The 27,990-nt window shown below is 36.1% G+C and overlaps 1 protein-coding gene across 4 annotated transcripts in view; it reads right to left on the minus strand.

The window, feature by feature from the left end:
* The window catches only part of LOC149578845 (uncharacterized), a 119,105-nt gene that overhangs the window by 48,540 nt on the left and 42,575 nt on the right, over positions 1–27,990 (minus strand). For 2 of the 4 annotated variants that reach the window (XM_089832061.1, XM_089832053.1), the window contains exons 2-8: positions 9,748–10,060; positions 9,563–9,670; positions 9,374–9,423; positions 9,124–9,213; positions 8,897–8,980; positions 8,732–8,788; positions 8,554–8,642 (exon numbers count right to left, since the gene is read on the minus strand). In XM_089832061.1, coding sequence (XP_089688187.1) covers positions 8,554–8,642; positions 8,732–8,788; positions 8,897–8,980; positions 9,124–9,213; positions 9,374–9,423; positions 9,563–9,670; positions 9,748–10,060 — 791 coding nt within the window. The remainder of the gene's footprint in view (positions 1–8,553; positions 8,643–8,731; positions 8,789–8,896; positions 8,981–9,123; positions 9,214–9,373; positions 9,424–9,562; positions 9,671–9,747; positions 10,061–27,990) is intronic. The other 2 variants (XM_089832076.1, XM_089832068.1) reach the window with 2 other exon arrangements.

Here is a 27,990-nt window from a genome sequence, read left to right on the forward strand (position 1 = left end):
TTATTTTTCAGTTGTATGAATTGTAAGTTATAGTTAAGTTCGTAAATCCCCTTCTAGTGTATGTGTAGAGTGATTGTTATAACTCTCACTCCTTTCCTTTGGTTATGATTATAAAGATATTACATTTAATTAATGGATTAATTGGCTACTGGAAATTAGCATGTTACATTAATATTGTGCAACTAATATTGTTGTAATCGTTAAGTTGAAAAGTAAAACTTGTATTATACTAATTCACACCCACCCACTCAGTATAATTGTGTCCTCATCGACTTTTTAATTTGAGGCTAGAATTACTAGGAGGGTAAAAGAAGTATTAGACTATAGTTGCACAATTATCAATATTTGAAATTTTTTATTTTGAGCCTTTGAGAGATGAGTCATATGACATGTTTTTATTGATTCATGACAAATCGAGAATCAAAATATGCTTGTGTTGTTACATCCCAAATTTTGCCCTAATTTGTTTTTGATCATAACTGTTGGTTTAACAGATTATTTCTTTTCATGATCCTATAAACCGAGTTAGTTATTTATATACATTGTACTAATTGTTGATGACATGGTCGGTAACAAATTATTTCTTTTCATGATCATGTGAAATGAGTTAGTTATTTATATACGTTGTACTAATTGTTGATTAGCAATTGTTTGATTTAAATTAGCGATTAATATGTTTTACTTTGAATTACTATGGAATTATTATCATGCCAAAAGTATTTTCATGGGTGATTGCAGAAGATTGAAGAGAGGGGAAGCATTGCTAAACGGATCATCGGAATGGGATGTTAGTTTGGTTCAATCATCAGGATCAGCAGGAATGACCTTAGACTTCCTTGGAAGGGATATGATGACTTGTCCACAGGTTACATCATGGGACCCGCATGAGCTACTAAGGAAACAATATAGGAAAAACATAAAATAAACTAATTTAAAATATAATACATACCTCAAGAGATTTGTTTAATAATTTTTATCATATCATTATAATAAATACTTACACACGAACACATAAATATAAAAATGAAATGACACCAATAAATTAAAGTAACATAATCCAATGATATCACCTCATCGATATACTTATGTGAACGTATATAAGAATGTATTATAATAATAATAAAATGAAATTATAACTCTTCAACTCCTTTTTCTTTATTTATTTTTCCTCTTCATTTTCTTCATTTTTCAAATCGAATTAATGTTTGGGAATTCGATTGAACTTCTTGAAAACCGATAGAAGCCGAGGAGCCATGGCTAGCCTTTAAGAGAAGTCGTGAATCAACCAAGACGGATTCTCTCTTCCATAGTCTGCTACGTTTTCCATTCAAGCCGAGTGTATTCATTCCCAGCCAAAAAAATTCTTTTTGTCTACACAAACCAGTACTGTTTTGTTTTTCCCTTATTTTACCAACATCTACAATCTGCAAATCGAGCCTCAATCAAGTAGGTGAAACAAATAGCCAAACAGGAGTTCCGGCCGAGGACGGGAGGAGCCACGTCCAGACAAAACCTCAAGCACAATCTCAGGTGATGAACACATGCATTCATATCTCATAATTCTTTCTTTTCTGAAGTATAAGTCGGACTACAGTCAGCTATACAATGTTAGGATTGAGATTAATACACAAATACCTTGTTGTTGGTCTCTTGCATCTTCATAGAATTTCATTTAAGATCTTTTTAGTATTATCATTGTGATTGAAAACATCAATTATGAAATTGAATGGTAGCTGTAGGAATTTTAAATGATTGTATGAATCATCATCAATAACCATGCTATCATAATCCCCGACATAACGAATAGAATGCTCTTAATTTCTCTAACACCTAGGATTCATCGGCAATGAAGCCCTGAAATGGTGAAGAGGTGTATATAAAACAAAATGATCATAATCTTTCAAGCACCTACGATTCACTGGCAAAGAAGCCATTGAAATGGTGAAGAGGTGGAGTTAACCTACAAGAACCAAGAATGCAATCAGATATGAATAACTAAGTAATGAAACACTTAATAGCTCACGATGTCCCTATAATGGAATCTGTTGTCGAGTGGTGGTGATTGGTCGTTAAACCCAAACGGAAATCCTTGGCCAAGGTAGTTTATAGGCATATGTGTCATTCTATGATCACTTGATGTCCGTAGATGTCAGTTATATAGGTATAATTGATTGGGCACTCAAACCACCCAGTAACTCGGATGGCTAGACTGAAGAATATCTCAAGCCCGATCTCGAGGTAGGGAGGGTCATTCTAATATGTTAGGATGTGTAGGGATAAGTATAGTCCAAGGTTGAGAGGTTAAGCCTATGTCAATGCTTCTCCTCTAACCAATGCCAAAGCTTGCACAACCAGATAAAGGATCCTCCATTATTACTGTATGTTTTTCACTCTTTTACTTGTTAATCATTTAGCATGAATATTAGATAGTCTTTTTATTTCAATTAGGGTAGTTAATTGTCATCTAAATTGAATAAGAATATATATACTTTCAGTTAAGCATGATTTCAGTTAAGGAAGATAGTTGTTGCTTTATTTTTCAGCTGAATATGTTTTTAGTTAGGAATGGTTAAATTGTTTACAATGAATATTTTTCTCATTATATCAGCTGAACATGAAAATACAGTTGGATTAGTAATAGTTTTTTAACCGAATATTAATACAGTTATTTCCTGTTATTGTTAAAAGAAGACTTTGTCATGTGAAATGGAATCAGTTACTTTGTAAACGTTAGAAGATATAGATCTTAAGATGTCTTTGATTTGGTTATGAAAATTCGTTTGTTACATGAGTTCTCTAAATTCATTTTTTTATGTTTTTGAAGGAATATTTCAGTTTATGTTGAGTATGTATGTAATCTATTTTATTGGAAAGTTCTTTTATGGAGTTAATCAAACATTTGCACTACCAAGATTTTACAAGTCCAAGTTTTTGAACTTGTTGTCCTTCATTTTGTATTTGCAAAATTTTACAAAAAAATTCGTAAAGTCATACGCAAACTCTCTTTCGAAGGAAATTGGTTATACCTCGAATTGGCCTAAGTTTCTCGTCCTACAAATGCCATTTTCGGAGATTTCGATCAAGTTTTTCTTTGTATTTCATGCAAAACTGGGTTTTTCTTTCTTGACTGCAAGTGCTCATTTTTTGGTAATCTTCAAGTCCTTGATTGATTTTTCTTGAATTTTTTGTTTGTTTTTTGTTTTTCTTTCATACTAGATCTATTTCTTTTTGCATTCTGCTGATTTTGAGCTATCACAGGCTTAATCCTGAGCTATATTCTAAGAGATATTAAATAACTAAGCTACCTCCATGTGGGGCTTTAAAGCCTGAGTGCAGGTCATTGTTCTTTGTTTAAAATGCCTGCAATGTGGAATCAAAACTTCACCAAGGCCTCATAGGTCATGAAGTGGACTTTTTGTGAGTTACTACAACTTTTTTTTGAGAAGCATTCACTTGTAATGGAGAGATAAGAGTCCACCCTTGCACTTGAAATGGTATTTTCAAAGGAAAATGAATCATTTTAATGAGAATGTTATATATGTAAGTAGGTTTTAAAACCTTGATTACATGACTTCTACATAACAAAAATGCTTGTAAAGATGCATTTAAAGTCCACCATAGGCTTCTTAAGTCATCTAGTTATGTTTTTTATGAGTCCTTGCATATTGTCTTATGTTTCATCCACTTGCAATAAGGGAATTAAAATCCACCATTACATTTTTAAAAGAAATATGTAACTTTAATGGAATTTTACATATGTAAGTGGGCTTTTAAAGCCTATTCACATGACTTCTCTAAAATATAAATACTGCTAGTGATATTATAAAACCCATCCATCCTTAGAGGCGTCTTTTTTTTGCAAGCATTTCAAGGGTTTTAAAAAAATTGTTAATGATGGAAGTGGGCTTTAAAACTCAACTACGTATCTTATCTTCAAAGATAAAAGCAATTTTACTTGCAAAGTGGAATACAGAGCCCGTCATGAGCTTGAGCAATATATACTTAAAGTCTCCAATGCATTTCGAATTGCAACATTATTTCTAAAGCCTGCCTAGGGCAGATGCAAGTAATCATTAAGGGTCTGTTTGGTTCGTGGAATTCGACCGGAATTGGCTTTTGCAAAAACCGGTTTTTATAAATGGAGGCGTTTGTGTCAAAATAGAAAAATGGAATTAGAATTTTTGAATTCTAATTTTGCCTCAAAACTAGGTTTCTACACTTCCTCAAAATACTTGGAATTATTTAAAACTTGGTCACACATTTTTTAGGAGTGTAAAATGTTAATGTCTGAAAGCAATTTGGGCCATTTCACCATTGGGTGAATGAACGGAGGATCACTACCATGTCTGAAATAAAGCCATGAAGTGGTCTCAAAAAGCCGCTCGAAAATGGTGTCCGTTGTCGGATTGACTGTAGGCTTCCAATACGCCCGCATGGCAATCACACCGCTAGGATTCTTCAACACGCACTTCACCTATGGATAAAATTCATCCAAATTGAACCAATGGACAGTTGTGGAAACAGTCACCAAATCCAAGACTCTATTTCTTTCAAAAGATAATCTTGAATGCGAATGAAATTAGAGCAAAAAATTACCGTCTCCAGCTGAATACGTGGCCTATTCAGAAATTCAAGGAATAGAAGCCCACTGTCCAGAAAGGAACTCCATACTGATTTCACTCTGGTATTCTGTGGGATTTCTGATTTGCTTCTCTCTAATACGTTATCATCTTTTGACTGCATTTAGATACAAGATGGCATCATGTAATGAATCCAACAAGAAATTGCCTTTAGCATGATTACTGCCATGTCTGAAACAATAGATTGGTCTAATTTTTGGAGTCTGCTGCAACTCTAAGCTTATGTATAAAAATGTGTCTTCCCAGTCATCTTCCAAGTGAAATAAACGGTTCAAGTAAAATCCCAAAAATAGGAATGAAGATTTGCAAAACCTTGATTTGGCAAAACCAAGATTTGTAGAAATCCTGATTTCTACAATTCCAGACCCTAAAAGATAAGATCACTTCCAGCTCTTGCAACGTCATTTATAAAGCCTGTCTAGGGCATTTACTTATGTTTTTGCAAAAGTAAAAGCATTTCCAAGTTGTAAAAACCCTGCCTAGGGCATATGTTAATAATTTTGCAAACATCCAATGCATTTCAGCTTTGTATCATGAGTCTAAAAATATGGCATTGCTGTTGCAATGCATTTCCAGCTTGAAACGTGGTTCAGAAAGCTTGATCTAGGGCATTAATTAAAGATGTTTTTGCAAGGGAAAAGGTGAAGCCCAATCTAAGGCATAAGTTTAACATCTGCAGACTTGTATTCACGTATACAAACCATGTTTTCTCCATTGGAGCTCCATTTTTTGCAAGCATTGGAAGTGAGCTTGCAACAGAAAATTAGAACCCTGTTTTTTGTGTTTGAATCAGTCTTGGAGGTTGCAATTCTCAAGCATTTTGGTTTGCATTCATGGACGTTTGTCAAAGGAGTATGAAGGACTGAAAATGAATAGATTGTAGAGGAGATTTAGTCAAGTTTTTTTTTGCCAATATAAGTGCAATTTGGACATCTTTTCCTAAATTTGAATCAGCAAGGATCTGATGATTTTCGTCAAGTTCAAGACTTCTTTTCCTTCATATTTTTGGTTCTTAATGTTGATGTTTGGTAGCTTCAGTCGGATAAACCTATGAGACTAAAATATTGAAGATATATATATATATATATATATATATATATATATATATATATAGAGAGAGAGAGAGAGAGAGAGAGAGAGATAATACTGATTCATGAAAATTATATATATAATTAAAATTGTCATTATATTAATTATGTAATAATGAATAGACATATTACATTTGCAGTGATCCTTATTAAAGCAACACTCAAAAAGAGATTTGTGGAGTTTATTATATATATATATATATATATATATATATATATATATATATATATATATATATATATATATATATATATATATATATATATATATATATATATATATATATATATATATAATTGTCATTATATTAATTACGTAATAATGAATAGACATTTACATTTGCAGTGATCCTTATTAAATCAACACTCAAAAAGAGATTTGTGGAGTTTATTATTTGAGAGTATTTTTTCAAAAACAATACATGTTTTTCCCCAGAATGATTCAAGTTGAACTGCACAATTTCCCACAAATAAAGAACTTCAAGTATTCATATTCCCCCACTTGTAAACAGCGTCAAAAACCTTGTTTGTGAGTTTATTTTGCCAAAAAAGAGCTCAGTTTTTCCCTTGCTTGCAAATGGGCTTTGAAAACCCAATTGCAAGTGTTTTCCAAACATAAACAAAGTCTCTTTTAAAAACCCAATTGCAAGTGTTTTCCAAGCATAAACGTAGACATTTTCTTACTTGTAATCGGAGTTTAAAAACCCATTTGTGAGCAAAATACCTTCCCAAGTGGACTTGTAATTGGTTTTCAAAAGGCTGATTATAAGTAAGGAAAGCCTTCATTTGTATATATATGCACTTGCACCTCATTGGATACCAAATACTTGCATTTCATTCACCTGCAGTGCTCAAGAAAAACATCGTAATTCATCCTTTTCCCCATTTTAAAAGCTGATTCCTTCAATTTTCCCTAAAGGTATGATTGTCCAACATGCATAGCTCTAGTTTTTCAAAGTTCTATCTTGGAAGAAAGATCCACGACTTCTCCCTTTTGCCCATATAATCTACCCAATCAATAGATCATGGCATTGGTCTTACTTTGCAAACAGATTCCAAGACTAAAGAGTGACAAAAGGCAAGAACAATCACATGATGGAGCCATACAAGGAAAGAGATGAGCAATGGAATGATTGCAGGCATATAATGCTTTCAAGACAGAGATGAAAAGAAACGTTGAAAGGATGCTTTACTAATTAAGGTTTTTGTGATGCAAAATTATCCAAAATGTATGTTCTTGTTCAAATATTTTTCCACCAAACCTGAACACATCAATCATGGAGCGTCCTGTAGAAGCATGAAGACCAACAATGGATGATGTAGTAGAAGTCGTGTCTTGTCAGACCATTTATTTCATCATACATTTTGTAATTTGTTGTTGACAAATTACATGTAGTTGGGAAACAAGTTGTAATTGCAAGTGACCTTTTCACCTGTCGCATATAATCAAATTGCAGGTCAAGTACAATAGGACTTGCAGTTTGAATAATCAAAGTTAGTTAGGGAATAGGCCAAGGTTTGTTGGGTTTCTCTCACCTTTCTATCTCAGTCCCTTGCCTATACATAGGAGAGAGCCTCATTGTAACTTTTATCTTTTGGCAATGCAAGAAACTTCTGCCTGTTTGTATATAACACTTTGAGCTTCGATGTAGATTAAATTGTTTTCAATAAAAGAGGCAGGTTGTTTTGAGACTTTGTGAAAAATCCAAACTGTAATGTGACGATATTATCTTGAGTTGATTGCAAGTTTTATGCTTTTGTTCAAGAGGGATTTGAACTCAATCTTGCAGATTTTGAGTTGCATATTGTGTTCAGAGTTATCATTTGTATTCAGATTTGTTCTTGCAGACTTTGCGCTGCTTATTAAGTCTGAGATTAACATAGGACGTTCAAGCAAGAGAATAGCTTGCAGACTTTGTTCTTCTTTGTTCTCTTTGTTTGTGCATGCAGGGTGAAATATGTGTTTAAGACTTTTAGTTGCACATGTGTTTCATTCTTATTCTCAACATCTTATAAGGAGCCACATAAAGACTTTGAGTTTTCATGAGTTTCTTGGTTATATAAAATGTTGGTATGTTAAAAATTATTCTTATGTCTAACCTTTTGTTTATCGGAATTATTGCTCCACTAGATACTTTGTAAGTGAATTAGACTATTGCTTTAAAATTGTATTGTAATTGTAACATCTATTCTGAAACAAGAGAACAGAATGAATGTCCCATCTTGATTCAGCTTAGTGTAAATATAGGTCGAGTGTTTTGTTGATTACAGTAGCAATAAGAAGTGGGAGCCTTCCCTGAGAAGTAGGAAAGACTGTGTCTCACATATTCTGTCTGGAAACACTGTCATGCAACTGATCCTAAAAAGTGTTGGTTGCAAAACATCCACAGTTTTCTAAGTTGTGGTCACAGTGACTTATGAAAATTCCCCCCAACAGAACTATGGTCTGGCCTTTTTTCCTTAGATTGGAAGGTAATTCATCATTATGACAAGGTCATTATTTTCTTATCAGAAAAACATCCTTGAACAGCTCCATCATTTATGCTGAGGGGAAAGAGAGGATCACCATAGATGAGGTGCTCAAAAATTCAAAACTACAAATCTGCGATTTTTTTAAACAAAAGGGACCACCATTACAAATATGCCTCAACTGTGGTAAAGGGCATAGCAAATTCCTGAATAAATTAAATCAAGCATCAAACATAGCTTTAGACGCATAACCCTAAACCCTAAACGATAACTAAAGTAGTGTGAATAAGAAGCAATGATGAAAGCTCAAGAAACTTGTAAGAAAACAGTAACTTGGAAAATTATGATAAACGTACCGACCCCAAGTGTATATGCAGTAAGAAGAAATATTTGTTGTCCAATGGTACTCCTTGGAAGCACAATGGATGCCAAAGGAGGAAAAATTCTGGTTACACAAAATGCACCAAATGAATAATAAAGCATGGGTCATAACAAAAATTATTGGACCTCAAATAGCCTAGAGAGTATAGGCACCTTAAGAAGCGTAAAACCAATATTAGTTGTGGGATAGCATCATCTTGTTTCCAAGGACTGCAAGAAAGAAAACCAATTGTACATAAAGTTAACAATTTCACTTTTTCTTGTCAAGGTATGGCAGAATTCATTGAAAAATGATATCTAGGAAATATTATGATAAACCTCCATATTATGAAAAAGGGAAGAGCACTGATCAGGTCAATTATGCCTGTAAATGACGCGATATAGTAAAGTCGAACAGGTACACTGCCACAAAAGGGGAAACACATACATCATTTCTTCCACATGAAAAAATCTTTCTAATAGAAAGGTTGACAATTCCAAGACTATGAAATACTGGTCATTCAATGGGCATAAAAGTAGCAGAATAGTAACAGTCCAGACCTCACCTGTAGAGTTTCACCAAGTAGTCTACCACAAAAAAAGAAGCACATGTGATCCTTAACACTTGGATAGAATGATGAAATTCTGAAGTGTATCTGTCATAAATAGCTTAAATTAAGTCCTTAAGAATAACACAAGTATCCAAAGAATGCATCCTACTGAAGGTTAACTATGTCTTTTCTTGATATCTAACTGTGCCTCAATGAAGGACGTGTGCTTCAGGCCAGAGACTTCTATTAGTTAAAAAAAACATACGTTGACCTCACATAAAGGGCAATTAATGCAAGAGCTGCCAAAGATTCCACCTGCAGAAAACCTCAAAACCATGTTAAACTGGCAAAGACAATAGAAATTTATCCTCAATATGATGAAACAATTATAATGCAGGTATTAGTTATCTAAATCTGGAAAGGAAATTAGAATCACTAATATCCTTCCACTAACCCACATAAGTAGAGGACTCCATTTTCCACCTCGAATTGCAGCACGGACTTTAATTGTGGGTACTACTTTTCCATAGAGATAAGAATCATGGTAATTGGACAGAACATCCTATATCACAAATGCAAACATAATAAAATATTGAAGCTTGTAATTGTAACAAATATGATTAAATGTGGGTTCAGTACCTCATTCGCGTGTATAGTTTTATCCTTTCTTTGTTCCTTAGGCTTTAGAAACTTTTCTTTAATACTCAAATTTCCGATATCAGACTTTATTCTCCCTTGTCGAGCTTCAGGTTCAGAGTATTGTATAGGTTCCTTTTCTTCATTATCAACAATTGGAATGCACAGACCACTAGGAGATATAACCAGCGTTTGGGAGCGGGTAAATTTCCTCTCTCTAGAAGAATTGTATCCCTCAGGTTGTTCAATTGCTGGCTCAGCTAGGGCTTGAACACACACTTCTAATGAATTCTGCTCCTTGAGGCTTCTAAGTTGGCTTTCACCAAAAGAAGAGCATGTTAGAGCTAATTATATCATTTAAAACCATCTTTTAGCTCAAACAGATGAAAAATTGAATTACAAAATATATGTTTATATGTGTGTGTGTGTGTCAACCAATTATGCAAATGGAATTTAAGTTCAACACCATTATTAAAAAACATTGAAACATAGGGAAAGCAATGTTTGTAAACAAAAACTAGTAATTTGATTTACAATTATTCAACTGCTCTATAAATTATTCAATAAATAATGCCATATAAATAATACAAAGTACACAAACACACCCTGTATTTTATGGAGAATTATAGGAAAACTGTTCAGCTAGAATCAAAAGTTAGTTAGATGAACTGCAGCCAGTTATAACATATCATGGCAGTAAAGAGTAGGGGAAGAGTGCATATCCTTTGCACCATCTATCGCAATCTGCAAGCTATCTGGCAGTTGTTTGCCAGCGATATTGTTCCTCAACTGTCATTTCATTTTTCTCTTCTTAAGAACATTATATTGGGTCTTGCATCTAGACAGGTTTCAAGTGATGCAACAATTGGCATTCTTAGTGGTACAGCTATAGGCTGACGGGGAGAGAATAATCTCTTATCTTCTTTGTTTGAGAGTTTGCTAAGCTGCAAACATGTAAAAGAAAGAAGAAGAATGTTCTATTCTCAATGGCCCAAAGCCTTGGTTCTGCTGTTGGTAAGGCTGCCTAGCTTGAAATTGATGTTTTTTGAAATTTACTAGCTCATTACTAAAGGTTTGCATCAAACTCTCAATCTTAAGCTGATTATTCTTAATCTCGTGCAACTCCTGTGAAGGGCTTGCAACAGCTATTTCTTGGCTAGGAACAACAAGTAAAGCATTAAAGGTGGGATTGCTAAGGGCATATTTGACTGAATATCTGGGAAAATAGGCATTGGAGGCCTATGGGCTATCTTGCCTGCTTGAGTAAGACTATTCTCAGCTCTTACAACAGTATCATATGCTTGAGGTAGCGAGACACCTCTCATTGATTGAATCATTACGGAAATATCACTATTTAAGCTTCTCAAAAAATATAGAAATGCACAATCTGTTGAAGGCCTTACCGAGACAAGTATTCTAGTCCAAGTCCTTGGGAATCTATTGTTGAAGTCCATCAGTTGTTCTTGAGGTGCACACTTTATGGTTGTGAGCTGCTCCACCAGAGACAAATACCTGATTTATCTTTGAAATGCCTTGTCAATGCATCTCCTAGAACATCCCATGAACCAATGGAGCCAACAGTTAGGCTTTTGAACCATTGGAGTGTCTTTCTCTTCAATGAAGCTGCAAGCAACTTAACAACGTCTTCCTTTGTGACATGATGAACATTGCACAGTGTTGCAACGTCTCTAATGTGCTCAAATGTTGTGGTTTGAGTTTCTCTAGTGAAATCTAGTAAACTCTTCAAGGCAGCCAAAGGTATATCATGATAGTGCACAAAATTCAAGGGGCTCCCTTGAGTGAACGACACAAACGCAAACCTTCTCGCCATTGGCGGTGGTAGATGTGTTTGTTGTTGTACTGAAAGTTTGACAGGGGTTGTTTTAGTACCAAAACCACCTCTATTTGTTGCTACAAAATTTGTGCTTGTTGCTTTTACAGTTGGAACGACAGAAACATCAAGTTCAAAATGATCAGTTCTTAAAGTTGGACTTGTTGAATGCTTGATATTTCCTTCACTTGATTGATTTCTTCTTCTGTAAACACGAATAGAAGGTGCTGAAAGTTGTGTCCTTTTTGCTGGTTTTGTCTTGGAAAGAGTCCTTTCACACCTTTTTGGAGTTTCCAACTGCAGATTCTCAAAAGTATTGGAGCTTCTAGTCTGTACTTTTCTCATGAACAGCACTGATATGCACTTTTATAACCCACAGAGTTGCCAGATATGCAGATTAAAAATCCTTGAACAAGAGATATTAAGACCCTGTTGTTTGCATATAAAAAACAGCAGCAAAACTCCTTAAAAATTAAGGCAAGGATCCCACCGCGCGTGCCAAAACTGTTAACTCTAGAAATTGCACCCTATCTTAAGCACCTAAATACTCGGAATTTATGGAGAACATGGGATCAATCAAAGGTGTGGGTGACCTTTAACTTGACTGAACCTCCTGATTCTAGGCCAATTCCTATTAGTTTTTCTATGGTGGATCACTTAATAATAGAGAATTGTTAACAAAACTTGGGAAGAAAAGGGATAAAAATGACTAATAATTAAGAAATGCATAGACAAAATGGTGATAAACCAAAATGATTTGGGTGAAGATAGTATCTCCTCAAACACAAGTTGAACCTTTAGCAATTTATGGATGAATACAATCTTGATACATTGATCTGCACATAAGTATTTCAAAATAAGACCCAACATTCGAAGGTATTAAAAAGAAATTAATCACATTTAACACTTGCAAGAAGTTAGTACAGCTCTTGACCTGTATAGAACAATAACAGCCATGAAATATACTTAATGAGACAAATCTTAAAAGGTCTCAGAAAGAAACATGAGAAGGAATATCAATCATCAATCTACATACAAAGACATGACACCAGGGATGGATTCCAAATGCTCAATATATTTCTCCAAGGTCCTGAAAAATACATACTTCATATTTGAAACAAGACTGAAAACACAATGCTAAGTACAAAGGTCTCTCTCCAATACTGAATGAATTCAAAATGAAGTACAAATGATAGAATATATCAGAAAACCTCCTCCACTGCCTCCAATTGCTCAATAAATCATCGTCCAAAAGTGGAGCCAACCTGGGTCGAGCAAATACAAAATCCCTATAATCAAGGCCTTTGAAAGGCTCCGATAAGTCTCTAACAGCTGCCAAACTGTCCCTCCATAATGATCACATGATAACAAGTCAAAATTTCCAAAAAATATCTCCTAATTTGACTCAAAAAGTCTCGTGAAGACTCCTAACTGCCTTCAACAGCAACTGAAAGTCTAGGGGAAAATTATGACACATGGCATAAATCATAAACCAACGCTCCTTTTACAAGAGTTAATCATCATGAAGACTCATCCAATTCAATATGATCACACTCGGCAACCTCTTTGACTATGACTCATAATTTCGTTAAGACTGTTTACTCAATTCCTATCAATAATGCATTTATTACTTTACTATTAACATATTGATTTATAATTTATCAATTAAGTTAGCCACTAATTACATTTGAAATTAAATGCATTTTGATAATATCAAATTACTTAGATTAAATATAGCACAAAACATTACTTGGTGATACCATGCAACAACATATGTGGATACATATAACCTACGTAATTTCTAAAAGTTCTGCACCGATCTTAATTATGCAACATATTAAGATGAATTTAACATCATTGCAAATACAAAAGAAAGGAGAAGAACCCAATGAAGACTTAGATCATGATGAGCAATGCGGCATTTTTTCTCTCCAAGCATTTTAGGGATTGAAATTCAAAGCAAAAAAAAAATATGCTCATTTCATCTTGTCAATGCACGAAGTAGAGATGAGAAATAAGGGTTTGAGAAAGCCCTAGCCATTACCATGTAGCTTTTCTACAATTTCTGCTGGATTACTTTGTGGATTTTGATTCTCTTCAGCACCATTGATTACGGTTAGTGTATAGGTATTGACTTGTAAAAAACACACCATGGAATTCGTGATTTATGAAGTCTGTGGGTTTTCCAACTTTGTAACTTACTAGGCCTTTGTTTTTCTTTATAGTTCGAGCCGCCTCCATTGCTCTCGTGATCAGTAGGTATGCCGCTATTTATGAAGAATCTTAAGTTTAATCATTTCTTTCTTCGACTGTGTACTTTGGCAGAGGTTGAGATTGAGACTCACTTTCTATTTAGTTGTCCTATCTACTATGAGATCAGAGGGAGATTTCACTGCCTATTCAGAGATTGTTTTTCTCTTTCAGCATTCTTCAGCTATATTGACCAGTGGTGTCTTGCACTTTATCTTCAAGAGGCCACCCAGTTTCGTGAGCATACCCTGCAGTCATTCATACCTCAGGGCCATATCTCAAACCAGCTCATCATCGTCTTTTGCTCCCCCTTAACTCCACCATGGGGATTGAAAAGGTTTAGCAGCATAACTCATTCTCGATTGGTCAGACACTACACCAATCTTTCCAGGTAGTGACACTCATATAGCAGCTCTCACTGACGATCTAAGACTCTAGATTGTCCACGGTTGTATCCCTCTGTAGCTGATTTCTTTTTACCAAGGAACAATCCTTAGTCTTTACCTTGGTTTTTCTCTAGTTTTGTGTCTTGTTTTGTTTCTTCTCAGTCACTATTTGGTGCTCCTGCTTTGGCCGGCTCTTTTGTTTGTATGCTCAATCGCATAAACCCTTATGATTTTTGGTTGGACATTAATATTATTATCTTATCTTCTAGTAGAAACTCGAACCCTTACCCTTTTCAACTGGATTACTTTGTGGATTTTGATTTTTTGTTGTAGAAAGCCCTTTTGGCATATGCGTTTCATACATATTTGCCATGAAAGTTTCTTATTATTCCAATGTGGGTCGTGGCTGGAATGAATAATATCTATATTTCTCTTTCATTCTCGTCCCTTTTTCCCATTCAATGCTATCTCGAAAAAGCTTTCCCTCTACATCTGGAGCCATCATTTTTCAGGTTTTTCCCTTTCTCTATCTGGGTTTGACAGACTTACCTACCCTCCTATCACGACTGCACATACTCGTGAATTTTATTGATTTTGCTTTAGAAGATGATAGTGTGATAAGGCCTCAATGTTCATTCTACAGCTTGAGATTTTTTGCTGCTTTATGTTTCCATTTGCTGTCATCAGTCGTCTAGATTGGGATCTAGGTATTTCCTTTGGCTGAGAATGAAAGTTTTTTTTCAGTTTGTTTTAGTTATATAAGATTTTACAACTTTTCCTCTTACTTTTGTTGTGATCTCCAAGAAAATTCCAGTTTGAATTTTCATATCTGGGCAGTTAACATTTCAATGACATTCTTGCAGATCTACAAAATCATTACGAAGATTTCTCTTGAGTTCATTTTTTAAAACTATAAGCTGCAAATAACTAAAAGAGATGCTCCTGTAACTAGTCATGGCTATAGCATTTCCTCTTCCTGCAGTCTTACATTGATTCATCTGCTTGAAATGCTCATCACTTTTGCTGCTACACATTGCCCTGGCACATGAATTTTGGATAAACTCTTGCATTCTTCCTCATATTGTTTGCATTTTTCTCCCACAATGTATTGCTGCAGCACAATCGCACATACATCTCCTAGACTTACGTATTTTGGTTCATGATAGATGTACCAATACTTCAGCTCTTATTCTGTTTTTACTATACACAGTTGTGCCTTTTGTGCACTTTTCCCAGTTTGTTACTCTCTTGTAGCTGCCTTTACCATCTATGTTTGCTGATTTTCTTCTTATCCAATTTTACATTTTCAGCTGCCTTCATAAGCATCTCTGCTCTGATACTTGGGCTTAAAATTTAACTGATGCTTATTCATTCACATGTATTGTATTGTTATTTCTCAATTGTCGCATCAGCATTCCTTATTCCTCTTCCTGCTTCCTGTAGCATCATGCTATTATCTGTTCCATGCAACCTTTACTAGTAACCAGCAGGTCCTCTTAGTTGGCCATCTCTTTATTTGATCTGATCTCCCTATCCAATTTGGTAGAAATTACTTGGCACTTCCTTTCTTTGATGCATTAAGCAAAAAGTTTCAAACTATAATGGTTCGTCCCTTAAATGTTTAAATGACACCTTAACATTTGTAATCCAATGAATAGCATAGATAAAAGGTTTCATATATAAAACATGTCCCTTTGATATCCATGCTCATTTGATTTTATTACAAATGTTTCATTCATTTGCCTTGCTGATCTCTGATGTTGTTTTATACAAGTATGCCATAAAGGAATGAAATATCTTTGCATTTAAGGGGAGGTGAGCTGGCATTGCTTAGATCATATGATCTAACCTATTTTTCTCACTTCATTGCATGACTCTGGACCCTGGAAAGCTGAAAAAGTGGATAAACCAGAACTGGAACAGCAAGCAGACAAGCAACCAGCCAGTCATAAACAGGCAATGACTGGCTCCTTGTGACCCTTATGCTCTTTCATTTCATTTGCATAGAATAGGAACATTGTTTGTAGTGAAAGCTACTCTCACAGCTTGTGTGGGAGAACATGTACATTCAGCTTATTTATTTCATTCATCAGATGTTAATATAAATTGTACAAATCATTGAAAGATTGATACAAAGAACATTTACATATTTCAGTTTGGCACCTAATGAAACATATTTTGCAAATGAAGTGAAATGAATGTAGGAATCAAATAGACATGCTTACTTGTATGAATCCTTTTATTTGTGTTATGCTAGAACTAAATTTCAGCATGTGTAGAAATTTAGGAACAATATCAATACTCAATTACATAGCTTAAGGCACATGTAATCTGACTGCATGCAAGTCAATTACAGGCAACATGTCTTCTGAATCTACAACCAAAAAGATGAAAACACACTTAAACAATATGAAGAAAATGTTGAAACTATTGAATCAATCTTGTAGATTATCAACAAAGGCTTTGTACTTGGTGATGATCGGGGGATACCGAATTCCTCTATTCTGTGTCATTGTAATATCTTTGATAAATTGCAAATTGTCATTTGAAAACTAATGTAAACAAACTTTTTCTCATTCCATAGTTCTGAATTCTCCATTGCCAAATTTGCACATTTGGAGTTTCTGGTACTTTGCAAACCTTCTTAATGATGTCCAGAGGTAAACTCAAAACAACTTTTGAGGCGACTAGGGGATGTGAAATCACTCTGCTAGGGGTTTGCATGTAGTACGACTTTTTTATGAATTCGTCTATGGTTTTGCACTTGTCATACCGCATTAATTGTGGGAACATTAGGGGTTTTTATTATGGCTTCGACTAACTTTAGCCCAATAGGTGATACTGGTGCTGGAGTTGCTGTGACGGATGCTCATGGCACCTCCTTTGAATAAACAGCTGTGAAAGTTTGTTCCGAAAGTGTTTCACGAGATAAACCCTCCCCTTATATTGTTCTTAACATTCATGAGTTTGATGATGCATGTAATTGGTTAGAGAAGCATACTTGGATAGGATACTTTGTGGGTCGGACTCCTCCTGAATACATGCTCAAAGAATGGGTTGCCAACACTTGGACTCCTCGTGGAGTCTAGCTCAAGAGCATTCAAAGCCTTACCAAGGGTTTTTTTGTTTGTTTCGGTTTTCTAACCCTTCCCAGGCCGATGCAGTTTTTAACCATGGGCCCTGGTTAGTTGGATCTTCATTGTTGGTCTTCCAGTAGTGGCCTCATGATTTTTCAGTCTTAGATGACAAGAAAGTGAAAGTCCCTGTTTGGGTCGAGTTTTTGGGTCTCCCCGGACCTTGTTGGAAGTTTATCCATGCTATTGCTCAAAACCTTGACAAAATGGTTTACATGGAGCTAGAGAAGTTCTTTAATGTGCGTCCTTGTAGGAGGATTTGCATTGAAGTGGACCTCTCCCATCATCTCAAAGAAATTGTCGACATTCAAATCAGAACACACACCTTCACTCAGAAGGTCTTTTATTTGAACATGTCGAACACCTATTATTGGTGTCAATCAACTGAACACAAGATCAAGGACTGCCCTCTGGTCGTGCCTCGCAAGTTAGCTCCTATCAAAGAGACCCAGGCCAAGCTTGCTAAAAATGTCAAAAACTATGAGTGGACAACTGTAGTGCGCAAGGGTAAGACGTCCTTATCGTCCAAGCAACAAGTGTCCTCCTCTACCCAACCTTCGTTGGAGATTGTTCCTGTAACCTCTGTTGCTGCGCTAATCACACCGATGGTCTCGCCACCTGTTTCAAACCTTGTTCACCAAGCGATGGCTTCGTTTGTAAGTGCTTCTCGACCCATGTGGGTCTGCACTCCACAAGAAGCCTCCATGATTGTCCCACTTGGGTCTCATCTCTTGTGACGCTCTCGTAACCCAGATGGTCATTAAGAAGACCCAGATGGCGGTTTGGAGAAGAGGAGAATCATCTTTGGTGGTGATTCTTCTCCTTTCACCTCCTGTTCATTTTTACATAATAGTTTCTCCTCTCTTGGGGACGAGGATGACATGCAAGAATAGTTTCCATGAATTTCCTCTCATGGAATGTGCGGGGTCTCACAAATCTCCCTCGCAAATATTATGTGCGAATACTAGATGTTGGCATGGTATCCTGGATATCCTTTGTCTATAGGAAGTTAAGATTTTGGGATTTTCGCTCAACACTGCTTCTTGTGTCATTTGGCTAGACAACGCAATTTTTTTTTCCCAACGTGAAGCCGGTCGAGGTGGTGTAGTTACTCTCCTTTCACCTCGTTTATTATCTTTTGTTATTTCTCATGGTTCTGACCCCATGCACTAGATTATGTGGATTTTATTGTCCTTAGATAATCATTCTTTTGGAGTAGCTAATGCTTATGCTCCCAATGATGTTGTTGAGCAATCCCAGATTTGACGTTGGAAGGCGGATTTTTTGCCACCTGCCACCTATGTTGTTTGTGGGGACTTCAATATGGTTGAGCTAACTTCTGATAAAGAAGGTATTCTGTTATTCCGGTGGACAACTGGAGAGAGAGAAGACCGCAATAAATTAGGCCTTTTTTATCCCAATGCCCATCATCGTCATTTTGGTGGAATTGACATACTTGGTCTAATTTTAGAGCTGGCTCTAACAGGGTTTTTAAAAGGCTTGATCATGCAATGACATTTGCACAATCTTTTCTCTTTTTCTGAAGAAAGGGAATTACCTATCATTCCTTTGTCGGATGTGACTTTGTCAAATCATTTTCCCATTCTCTTTACTGTCACCTGGAAAACAGCTCAAAGGCATCCTTCCAAAACTCATTTTTTTCTCAACACGTTATTGTTGAGTCATGAACCCACTATGGCTCACATATTACATGTTTGGAATTTAGAGCCTTGGCCCCACACCCATTTTGAGTGGATTTAATGGTGGAATGATGTCATTGTTAAGTAACATGGATCGTTTTTGCAAATGTAATTATATTGCCATTGTTATAGATATGTTTCAAATGCAAATTTGGATCTCACATATGTATGAGAGGAGACATGTCTCCAAGGTTTAAACATAATTAGTTAGTATAAAATAATATAAATAACCATATGTATAATGTATACATTATTATATATATAATATAATATATGTATACAAAGGAATATTTATATTATCATCAATAATGAAACTCATGATCATATCAATTTGGCTGTAACTACAAACTTAACACTCCCTCTTAATTAGGAAGGATTGATAGAGAACATATTATGTTCTTGAGTATATGAAAAAATATCATCTCAGTATGATATTCCTAGAATGGCATATTTAAGGATATCAACATGAATCCGTCAACACACACATATATTATATATGGAATTTGCTACGATTCACAATGAGGCTAAATTTCTCAACACTTCTTTTAGTAAAGAGGGAAATTAAGAAATTTCTATAACATTAATATAAGTTTAAACACCACCTTAAGTGAGTTCTATAATAAATTTAAGTTATGGTGTCTAGCAAGATTAGGCCTGAAGAACCATAACAACTTTCAAGGTGTCTGGCAAAATCCGGCTCGAAGAACCAAGATAACACTTACTCCAACACATTTTGGTGTTAGGAGATAGGTCTACTATTGATAAGATCGTCACCTTACAATAGTTACCTTCTATTCGTTATCATAACTTTCGACACATCGGGACAACAACTTAATGTAGTATGTTATGATAATAGGTCCAGTAATTGATGAGATTGTCACCTTTCAATAACTCCCCTCTAAATATATACATCAATGAAAGATCGTCATCTTCCATGACATAATTACAACTGCATCATGTAGTAACTCATGATATCCCCATGAACCAAGTCAGAGGTGGACCCACCATAGCTGCTACTAGAGGGTGGAACAAAGGGTTTTCACCTCATACTTCTCTCTCATAGAGAAGAGCGCATTACAAAGAATTTCTCTTAGAACTTCTCCTCATAGAGAAGATATCATCCACAAAGGATTGCATCTCAAAATCTCTCCCTTTGAACATCGATCCTAGGAAGTCAAGTCCTCTAGTTACTTCCTCAAAAACTCTCTTCACCCAAGGATACCCGTTGAATTCACTTTCAATCTGATATCAATTTCTGATTTTCTAGTGATAAGTCATCACTTCCTCATGATATACATAGAAGTAGGCCCATCAACATCATGCAGTCACCTACATGTATTTCTAGACTCCCTGTAAGTAACAATCTTCTAAGCTCTTGCGTTGCCTTAGAAGAAGTTTCATAATCCCTCTTAATGTAGAAGGATCTCATAATTTCAATCATCAAAGATATTTGCTTCAAGAGCCTCACTGCATCCATCTTGATCATCAGGGTCTTTGGAGCTACTATCATTAGATTGAGTTTGCACAATATTTGGTAGCATGTGTAAAGTACCGACCTTCTTTTCTTGTAAGAACATCCTTAAACATAAAGGAAAAGATTAAGGCAAATAAACTTTATAGTATGTATAGAATTACAAATAAGAGAGAGACTATAATGAGTGGATAAATGTAAAAATAAGAAAACTTATCTGCATGTGAGTGTCCATAGACATTTGAGAATGGAACATCTCCTTTCAAGTGGAAATGAAACATTGGTTATGATTAATCCCCCGACAATGTAAAATTTCCAATCTTATATTTCAATTACGATCAACTCCAATAAGACAACCATACATGAGAGATATCAACCTCTAATAATGTTATCTGAGGAGAGCTCACATTGATACAATGTCCACCACCCAACAAAGTTTTACTTTTATGCCAATATCATATTTTGTACCAATTGTATAGATTTTCTCCCCTTACAAATTCACACAGGTTGATGCTAATATAATCAAACTCCACTTTAGACTACTATTGTATCTTGTAACATAAGTTGCACATTGCTTAGAAATATTGGACTGCACTGTTTTAGCTATAATCATGTTAGCAATAATCTCCACCAAGTATGCCAACAACTAACATACAATGAACTTTAGAACCTATATTAGCTTAGTTCAATATATGAAAATCCTCAATATTTATCAATCAAGGCTGATAGGGTTGTGCTTTTCGTATTGTCAACTTGGGCTATCTCCTTTTCCAACTTTCCACTGTAGTCGTGCATCATCCCTTTGATTTCATATACCTTTTGAGTCCTTGTTTGAATCCAGCACAAAACATTTATTTGTCCATAACGATCTCCAATAGAAGCTATGACGATTATAAGAGATGGAAGTCCCTCGTGCATATAAATGAAATATAGCTCCCAAATCTTCAATATCAATTTTTATGGGTCTAGCATTATCCCTTATATGATCTTGTAAAAACCCTTAGTTGGCTAGAACCACAATCCAATTTGATCACTGTCAGCAGTCTCTAGATTATAAAGACCCAATCGAAGTCAATTCCCCAATCCAGCTTCCACAATAAATTCAATTCTCCAAGCCACAATATAAACAATAGGAGAATTTGCACATCTGCTATACTTCAGCAACAAATTACAATAAGAAATATAATATTCAAAATTATTCTCCTTAGTTACAAAAGATACAGTAGGAGAATGTTGGCCAATTGTATACTTCAGCACAACTACTGAGAACTTCTCAAACGAGACCCTTATACTTCAGCAAGGGCTCACAATTCAGAACTCAAGAAAAAAGCCACAAAGGCACAAAAGCAAATATATATTCAAGCTTGTCTTTCCCAATGAAATGAGCTCTCATTTATAAGCTCTCGTTGGCAAAAGTTTCCATAAAACTCCACTTCAAAAAATGTGGAAGTTTCCCAAAAGAACTCAACACTAGAAACTTTCCAACTTGCTTTTTAGAAATATCTCTTAAAGTCATTATTATAGTAATGCAACTCAATGAATAATAAATAAATAAAAGCTCATGCAATTATTAACCTAATCAACCGCAGGTGACAACCAACTGCCAAGCCATCCACTACACTGCCAAGAATAGCAATTATTAAAAATAGTAAATCCATAACTAAGACCCCCAAAACGCCCTGTCAACTCACAAGGGTTGCTATGGTGAACTAACTTGGCCAACTGCAGGAACCTACTAAAAATGGGGACATTACAGATCTCTCTTAAATATGGTATTTAAGATAATCAAATAATTATATTTATTATTTATTATCTAATACTTACCTTAAAATTACCTTAATTTCTCTGTTTTCTTTACTTGATACCCAAATTTGATAATCTTTTTGATTATGGGTGCATGTAAGACTCATAATATTCTCATGTGGTGATAGCTTTCTAAGACTATAGTGAGTATCTTCAAGTCCATGACTTGATCATTCCTTCTTTCTCCATCATAAGTCCACCAATCGTAAGTCCACCAGTTGGGATCAAGAATTCCTTATATCTTTGATCAATACTCCTTTCACGTTGGATGTGTCCCTTCCTGTTCGATTCCTATCATAATCTCTGCGTTGGTGTCATTTGTTATGCCAGTAGTCCACGGTGACTAGTGGTTGAATGGATGCATTCTGTATCTATATCTGCCTTCTACACTAGTCGATGTGGAGGAGAGTGGTGATTCCATTACCTTTGGTGCTTGTGTTTATATCTGCTGCGAAGGATATCCAATATCTTCACAACTAATCTCCAACATCATTTCATTGAAGGTTGACCATATATTATGTAGATGAAAGTTTCTTCATCATTTCCTCAACTGTATTTTCTTTGTACATCCATGCCCTTCGTATCACCTACTGTCGTTCAAAGCAACTATAATTCTATAGACCAAATTCTTCTCTATTATGGGTTCATTTGTATGGATTTGTTAATAAATATGGCTTTGGACATATGATTCACATCTCTATATATTGCTTTTGGACTTCCGAATTTATCGTATCGTCATTACATTCCATGAGACTGTTGGCCTGTACTTGATGTTTTCCATCTCTTGAACACGCTGACAACCCTTGTGCATATTTTAGTCGCTATGTACGTATATCTCTAAGTTCCTGCTTTAGTTTGGCTCAATGATGTTGCTTCCTTACATTTGCAACTAGGCTCTGTTAAGTAACATGGATCACTTCTGCAAATGTAATTATATTGCCATTGTCATAGATATATTGCAAATGCAGATTTGGATCTCACATAAGTATGAGAGAAGGAAAAGAGACATGTCTCCAAGGTTTAAACATGATTAGTTAGTATAAAATATTATATATATATATATATATATATATGTATGTATAATACATGTATATAAAGGAATATTTATATTATCATCAATAATGGAACTCATGATCATATCAATCTGACTGTAACTACAAACTTAACAGTCATCACTCGTACGGCAAGATTTCTTCAGATCTATGGTAGGCAACTTGCTTAGTATCGCAAGCGGTCCTATGATGCCACAACTAAAGCTTTGTGTGCAACTTTTGAGGCTCTAGCCTTGAATATGTTTGATTCAAACTTGCAACTTCAGCTTGCCAATCTTCGTCATCAGAAACAGGTAGCTGACAATTATGCCACTAGGGGGGCCAAAGTCAAAACCCATCTCCACTAGCTTGAGATTGGCTACCAAGCCTCGAAGGAATTCTTTCAAGCTCTCAGAGCTTGGCATACTTCAGTTGGGATTAAAATAATTAAGGAAGGGCAGCAAATTCTTTCTAACCTTCCTGATATTCTTCAAGCCTATGTTCACCATTATGAAAAGGTTTTCACTACTTAGGATCACTTGCCAGAGTGGGATTAGGCTTTGAAGGAATGCATCGTTGTTACTCCTAACCGCCTTGCAGTTGAGCAATCTATTTTCTGTGAGTAATTGCTTACTCTCAGTGACCTCAAGGACGTTGTCTTTTCCATGGCAAATGACAAGGCTCCTAGGTGCGATGGTTTCCCCTATGAATTTTACAAAACCTTTTGGGATTCCCTTGGGCTTGATCTTCACAAGGTCTATCGGAAGCATTTCAATCTAAATCTTTAGATAACATTATCAACAAAGATAATATCAAATTCATACCTAAAGTTGGTGATCCTGAAGAAATCTGTAATTGGAGACCTATCACCTTGTTGGATGTCTCCTATAAGATCATAGCCAAAGCCCTGGCACTTAAAATCCGACATCTCTTACCCTTCATTGTTCGTCGGGAGCAGACAAGCTTTATCAAATCTCTCTATATCCTGGACAACATCATTGTAGTCTGTGAAGGCATGGAATGGGCCCATAGGTCTAAGCAACAAGCTCTCTTTCTCAAAATTGATTTTGTCAAGGCTTATGATCGCATTAAATGACCCTTCATTCTTGCTATGCTAAGAACTTTAGATTTTGGACTTGTCTTTCTTTGGTCTGTGGAGATTTTTTTGGCGATGCTTTTGCTTGCATCACCATTAATGGCAGGCAATATGAGGCCTTTGGCCTTTTCAGATCCATTCGCCACGGTTGTTCTCTGGATCTTGCTTTGTACGTCCTAGCTGCTGTAAGGGTTTGGATACCTTTTGTCCCACTCCATCTCCTATGGTCATGTTTAAGGCATTTCTCTTCCTGAGTCCTCCACTCAACTTGTCAATGGACACTTTTCCGATGATTCCTTCCTCACTCTTATTGAGGGCGAGGATAATGTCTCCAATGCACTCCAATGTCTGGATATTTTTTGTTCAGCTTATGGGTTTTCCATCCAGAGGCACAAGACGCTTTGTTATAGACAGTCCTTCCTTTCTACGCCACCTTGGCTTCCTCAATACCAGTGGAAATGGATCCAATATGGTGAAATCTTTTGTTTTTTGGGTATTCCTTTTTCTTTTCAAGCTTTTGTTGTGGACCTTTGGAATGTCGTGCTTGACAAACTCTCCAAAAAGTTAGATTATTGGATTACCAAGCCTGTCTCTTTGGCTGGTAAATTCCAAAGTTACTCCAAGGTTTTAGCTGCTACCCATGTGTATTATTCCTCCTATTAGGCTCCTTCCAAAGCCTCATACTCCAAATTGGAGAAGCTTCTCAGAGATTTCCTCTAGGCTTTGGATTCCGAGCATCATGGCTTTCACAGAGTCGCTTGGGAATATTGTTGTTTGCCCAAGGAATCTAGCAGCCTTGGCCTTATTTCCACTCAAAAGCAGTGTATTGCCTTATGTGCTAAGTGGCTTATGTTGTGAAGTTTTCACACCATCGCCCCAAAATTTTTGGGGACCCCCTTTTTCGGGAAAGCCTTTCCCTTAGCAATTTTCGCAGGTGTTGGGAATTTTTTGGTTGCCTCAACAAAATTTGGAATTGTCCAAAGGTTATTGAATTGGCAATTTTACACCTTGGATATCTTGGTCTGTAGGAGGGATTTGGTTTGTTTTCCTGTAGGCAGGTCGGCCCACTCTGGAGGTTAACAGGAGGATATAAGAAGGGGCTTCCCCTCTCTTATTTCTCATTCATTCCCACCTCCTCTTGCTTGGTTGAGCGATTTTCTTCTAAAGGGGCAAATTTGGCCTTGGCAACGATTTTTCAGGGTCTGATTTTCCATTTTTGAGCAACAATTTCTTCCTTGGTTGGGTGATTTCTGCCCTAAGGCGAATTTGATGGAGAAGGTCTGATTTTTTTGCAAAATTGGGTGATTTTTGAAGGTCTGATTTTCCTCCTAGGGCAGCGATTTTTTTCCTCCAGCTATGGCAATTTAATTTGGTGGAGAGGCAAGGTGATTTGAGATCTGATTTTTGGCAATTGTGGGCGAATTTAGGAGGTTGAAATTCTGACTTGGAGCAAACTTTTCTGCCCTAGGGCAGCGATTTTCCTTCAAGTTGGACGATTTTGGCAAGGAGATCGAAATTTGAAGAAAGGAGCAGATTTTTTTGCAAGAAATTCATTGGCTAAGGCATCACATTTTAGAGGAGGATTGGAATTTATGAGATCAGATCTGAATTTGAAGAGGCCCGACTATTGGTAGAAGGCAGATTTAAGGTAAGATTCTCATTCATTTTTGAAAGTGAAGATTGGTTTTAAAGGTGGATTTTATTCCTTGTTCTTGCTTGGTTCGTTTCCCTTATCTTCTTCTTGCACTATTCATCCACCACTTCATCATTCCATTGATAGACTGAAGTTGGGAGATATAAGTGTAAATTTCATGATAGGACACTTGGAGAGACAGAAATAAGCTAGACCACCATAGAATTGAAGTTGGGAGATATAAGTGTAGTCCATCCTAAGGTAACGAAGAGGCAGAAATAAGTGGTAGTCCCACCCCTAAGATTGAAGTTTGGAGATTGATAAGTGTAGAGATAGGATTTGGAGAGACAGATATAAGCTAGATTCCATTGATAGAAAAAGTTTGGAGATTGATAAGTGTAGTCCATATCATTTAGAATGAAGGGGCAAAAATAAGTGTTTAGGATGGTGGATATTAGTGCAAGCAAGAACCCAAAGGGAACAATTACCAAAAAAGACAAGGAAGATATGATGCCTAAGACCACGTTCTTCTCGAAAGAGAGGCGAATAAGTGATAACAATATCGACACGATGAACATAGTACAGTTGAAGGATAGATTGAAGGAAGGATACCCCCCCATGGCAAAGAAGATCTATAAAAGCGGAATTGTACATGCGATGACTTTCCCTCTTACCTTGCCTTGTCCGGAATTGGTAATGGAGTGTGCATCCCGGTTTGATATCGTGACCAAGTCCATCATTTTTTATGAAGGGAAGAGAGTATTGGCTAATGTCAGCGGACAAGTGGTCGAAGAAGTATTCAATATTCCCCAGCATAAAGGCATGATAGTGGTAATGATGGATCAGGCGACCAAATTCTTTCAAGATAATCAGGAGGCCTACTTCATTCATCTAAAGCACAATTGGCTACACGAAGGCAAGAAGGGAGTTACCAGGCCGTCGAAGCTCGCCAAGTTTGATTTCAAATCAGAGTATGGCGACATTATTGTGCTTCGCAGCCGGATCATGGACATGGCTCAAGGTATGCAATTCAATCACTGGATGTACTATTTTATTGATGAAATTGAAAATGGAAAGAGAAAATTTGATTGGGCTAGAATTATAAGTGAAAATTTAGAGTTGCAACTAAGGACAGTGCAAAATCAAAAGCAATTCTACATGGGATCCTATCTTTTCTATCTAATTGTGAGACTATATGAAAATCCTGGACTTAAGACCTTAGGGGTGATTGGTAATGGGTCTGGGCAATGTTTGGTGCATGAGTGTTATCCACAACTTCATTTGCACAACACCGAAGATTATAAGATGTTTTATGATGCCTTTGCCATGAAGACGTTAAGGATACTACAAGGGACACCTGCTAGGACGCTCTCATTGGAAGCGGAAGCAAAAGTTAGGAAGTATGGGAAGTGGTTCATCCAATTTCCGTAATTCACATATATTAAAGTAGCGGGAAGTACAATTTGTCCCAAGAGACTTCCAAGGTACCCACCCGATAAGATAGTTTGATGGAGTTGGCTAGGCAACTTGAGCATTATGACAAGATGATGAAACTTAAAGGTGAGACAGGGATTAATTTCTCATTTGGAATAGGCAATGATACTTGCCCCAATCTTGTCGCCTTTGCAACTATAGAGGAGTTAGAATGGTATCATCTAGGATGGTATAGAGCAAGACAGGGATTTGATCTTAATGGTCTTATCAAGGCATCTCACAAAAACACATTCAAACATATTTCTACTATAGAAGATTTTTGGGCCAATGCACAAGATGACTTTCATGTAAGGAATCTAGCTTTCTCAAGGTTGTCAGTGAGCATAATGGGGGCAATCAAATGGAGAGGCCTTGATATTCTCGATCAACTGGAAGATGATGAAAATGTACTAAGAGAAGATTATGATACAGTGGATG

Source organism: Cupressus sempervirens, chromosome 1, assembly GCF_028749045.1.
Source record: "Cupressus sempervirens isolate cs-2001-9-10 chromosome 1, ASM2874904v1, whole genome shotgun sequence".
Taxonomy (NCBI): domain Eukaryota; kingdom Viridiplantae; phylum Streptophyta; class Pinopsida; order Cupressales; family Cupressaceae; genus Cupressus; species Cupressus sempervirens.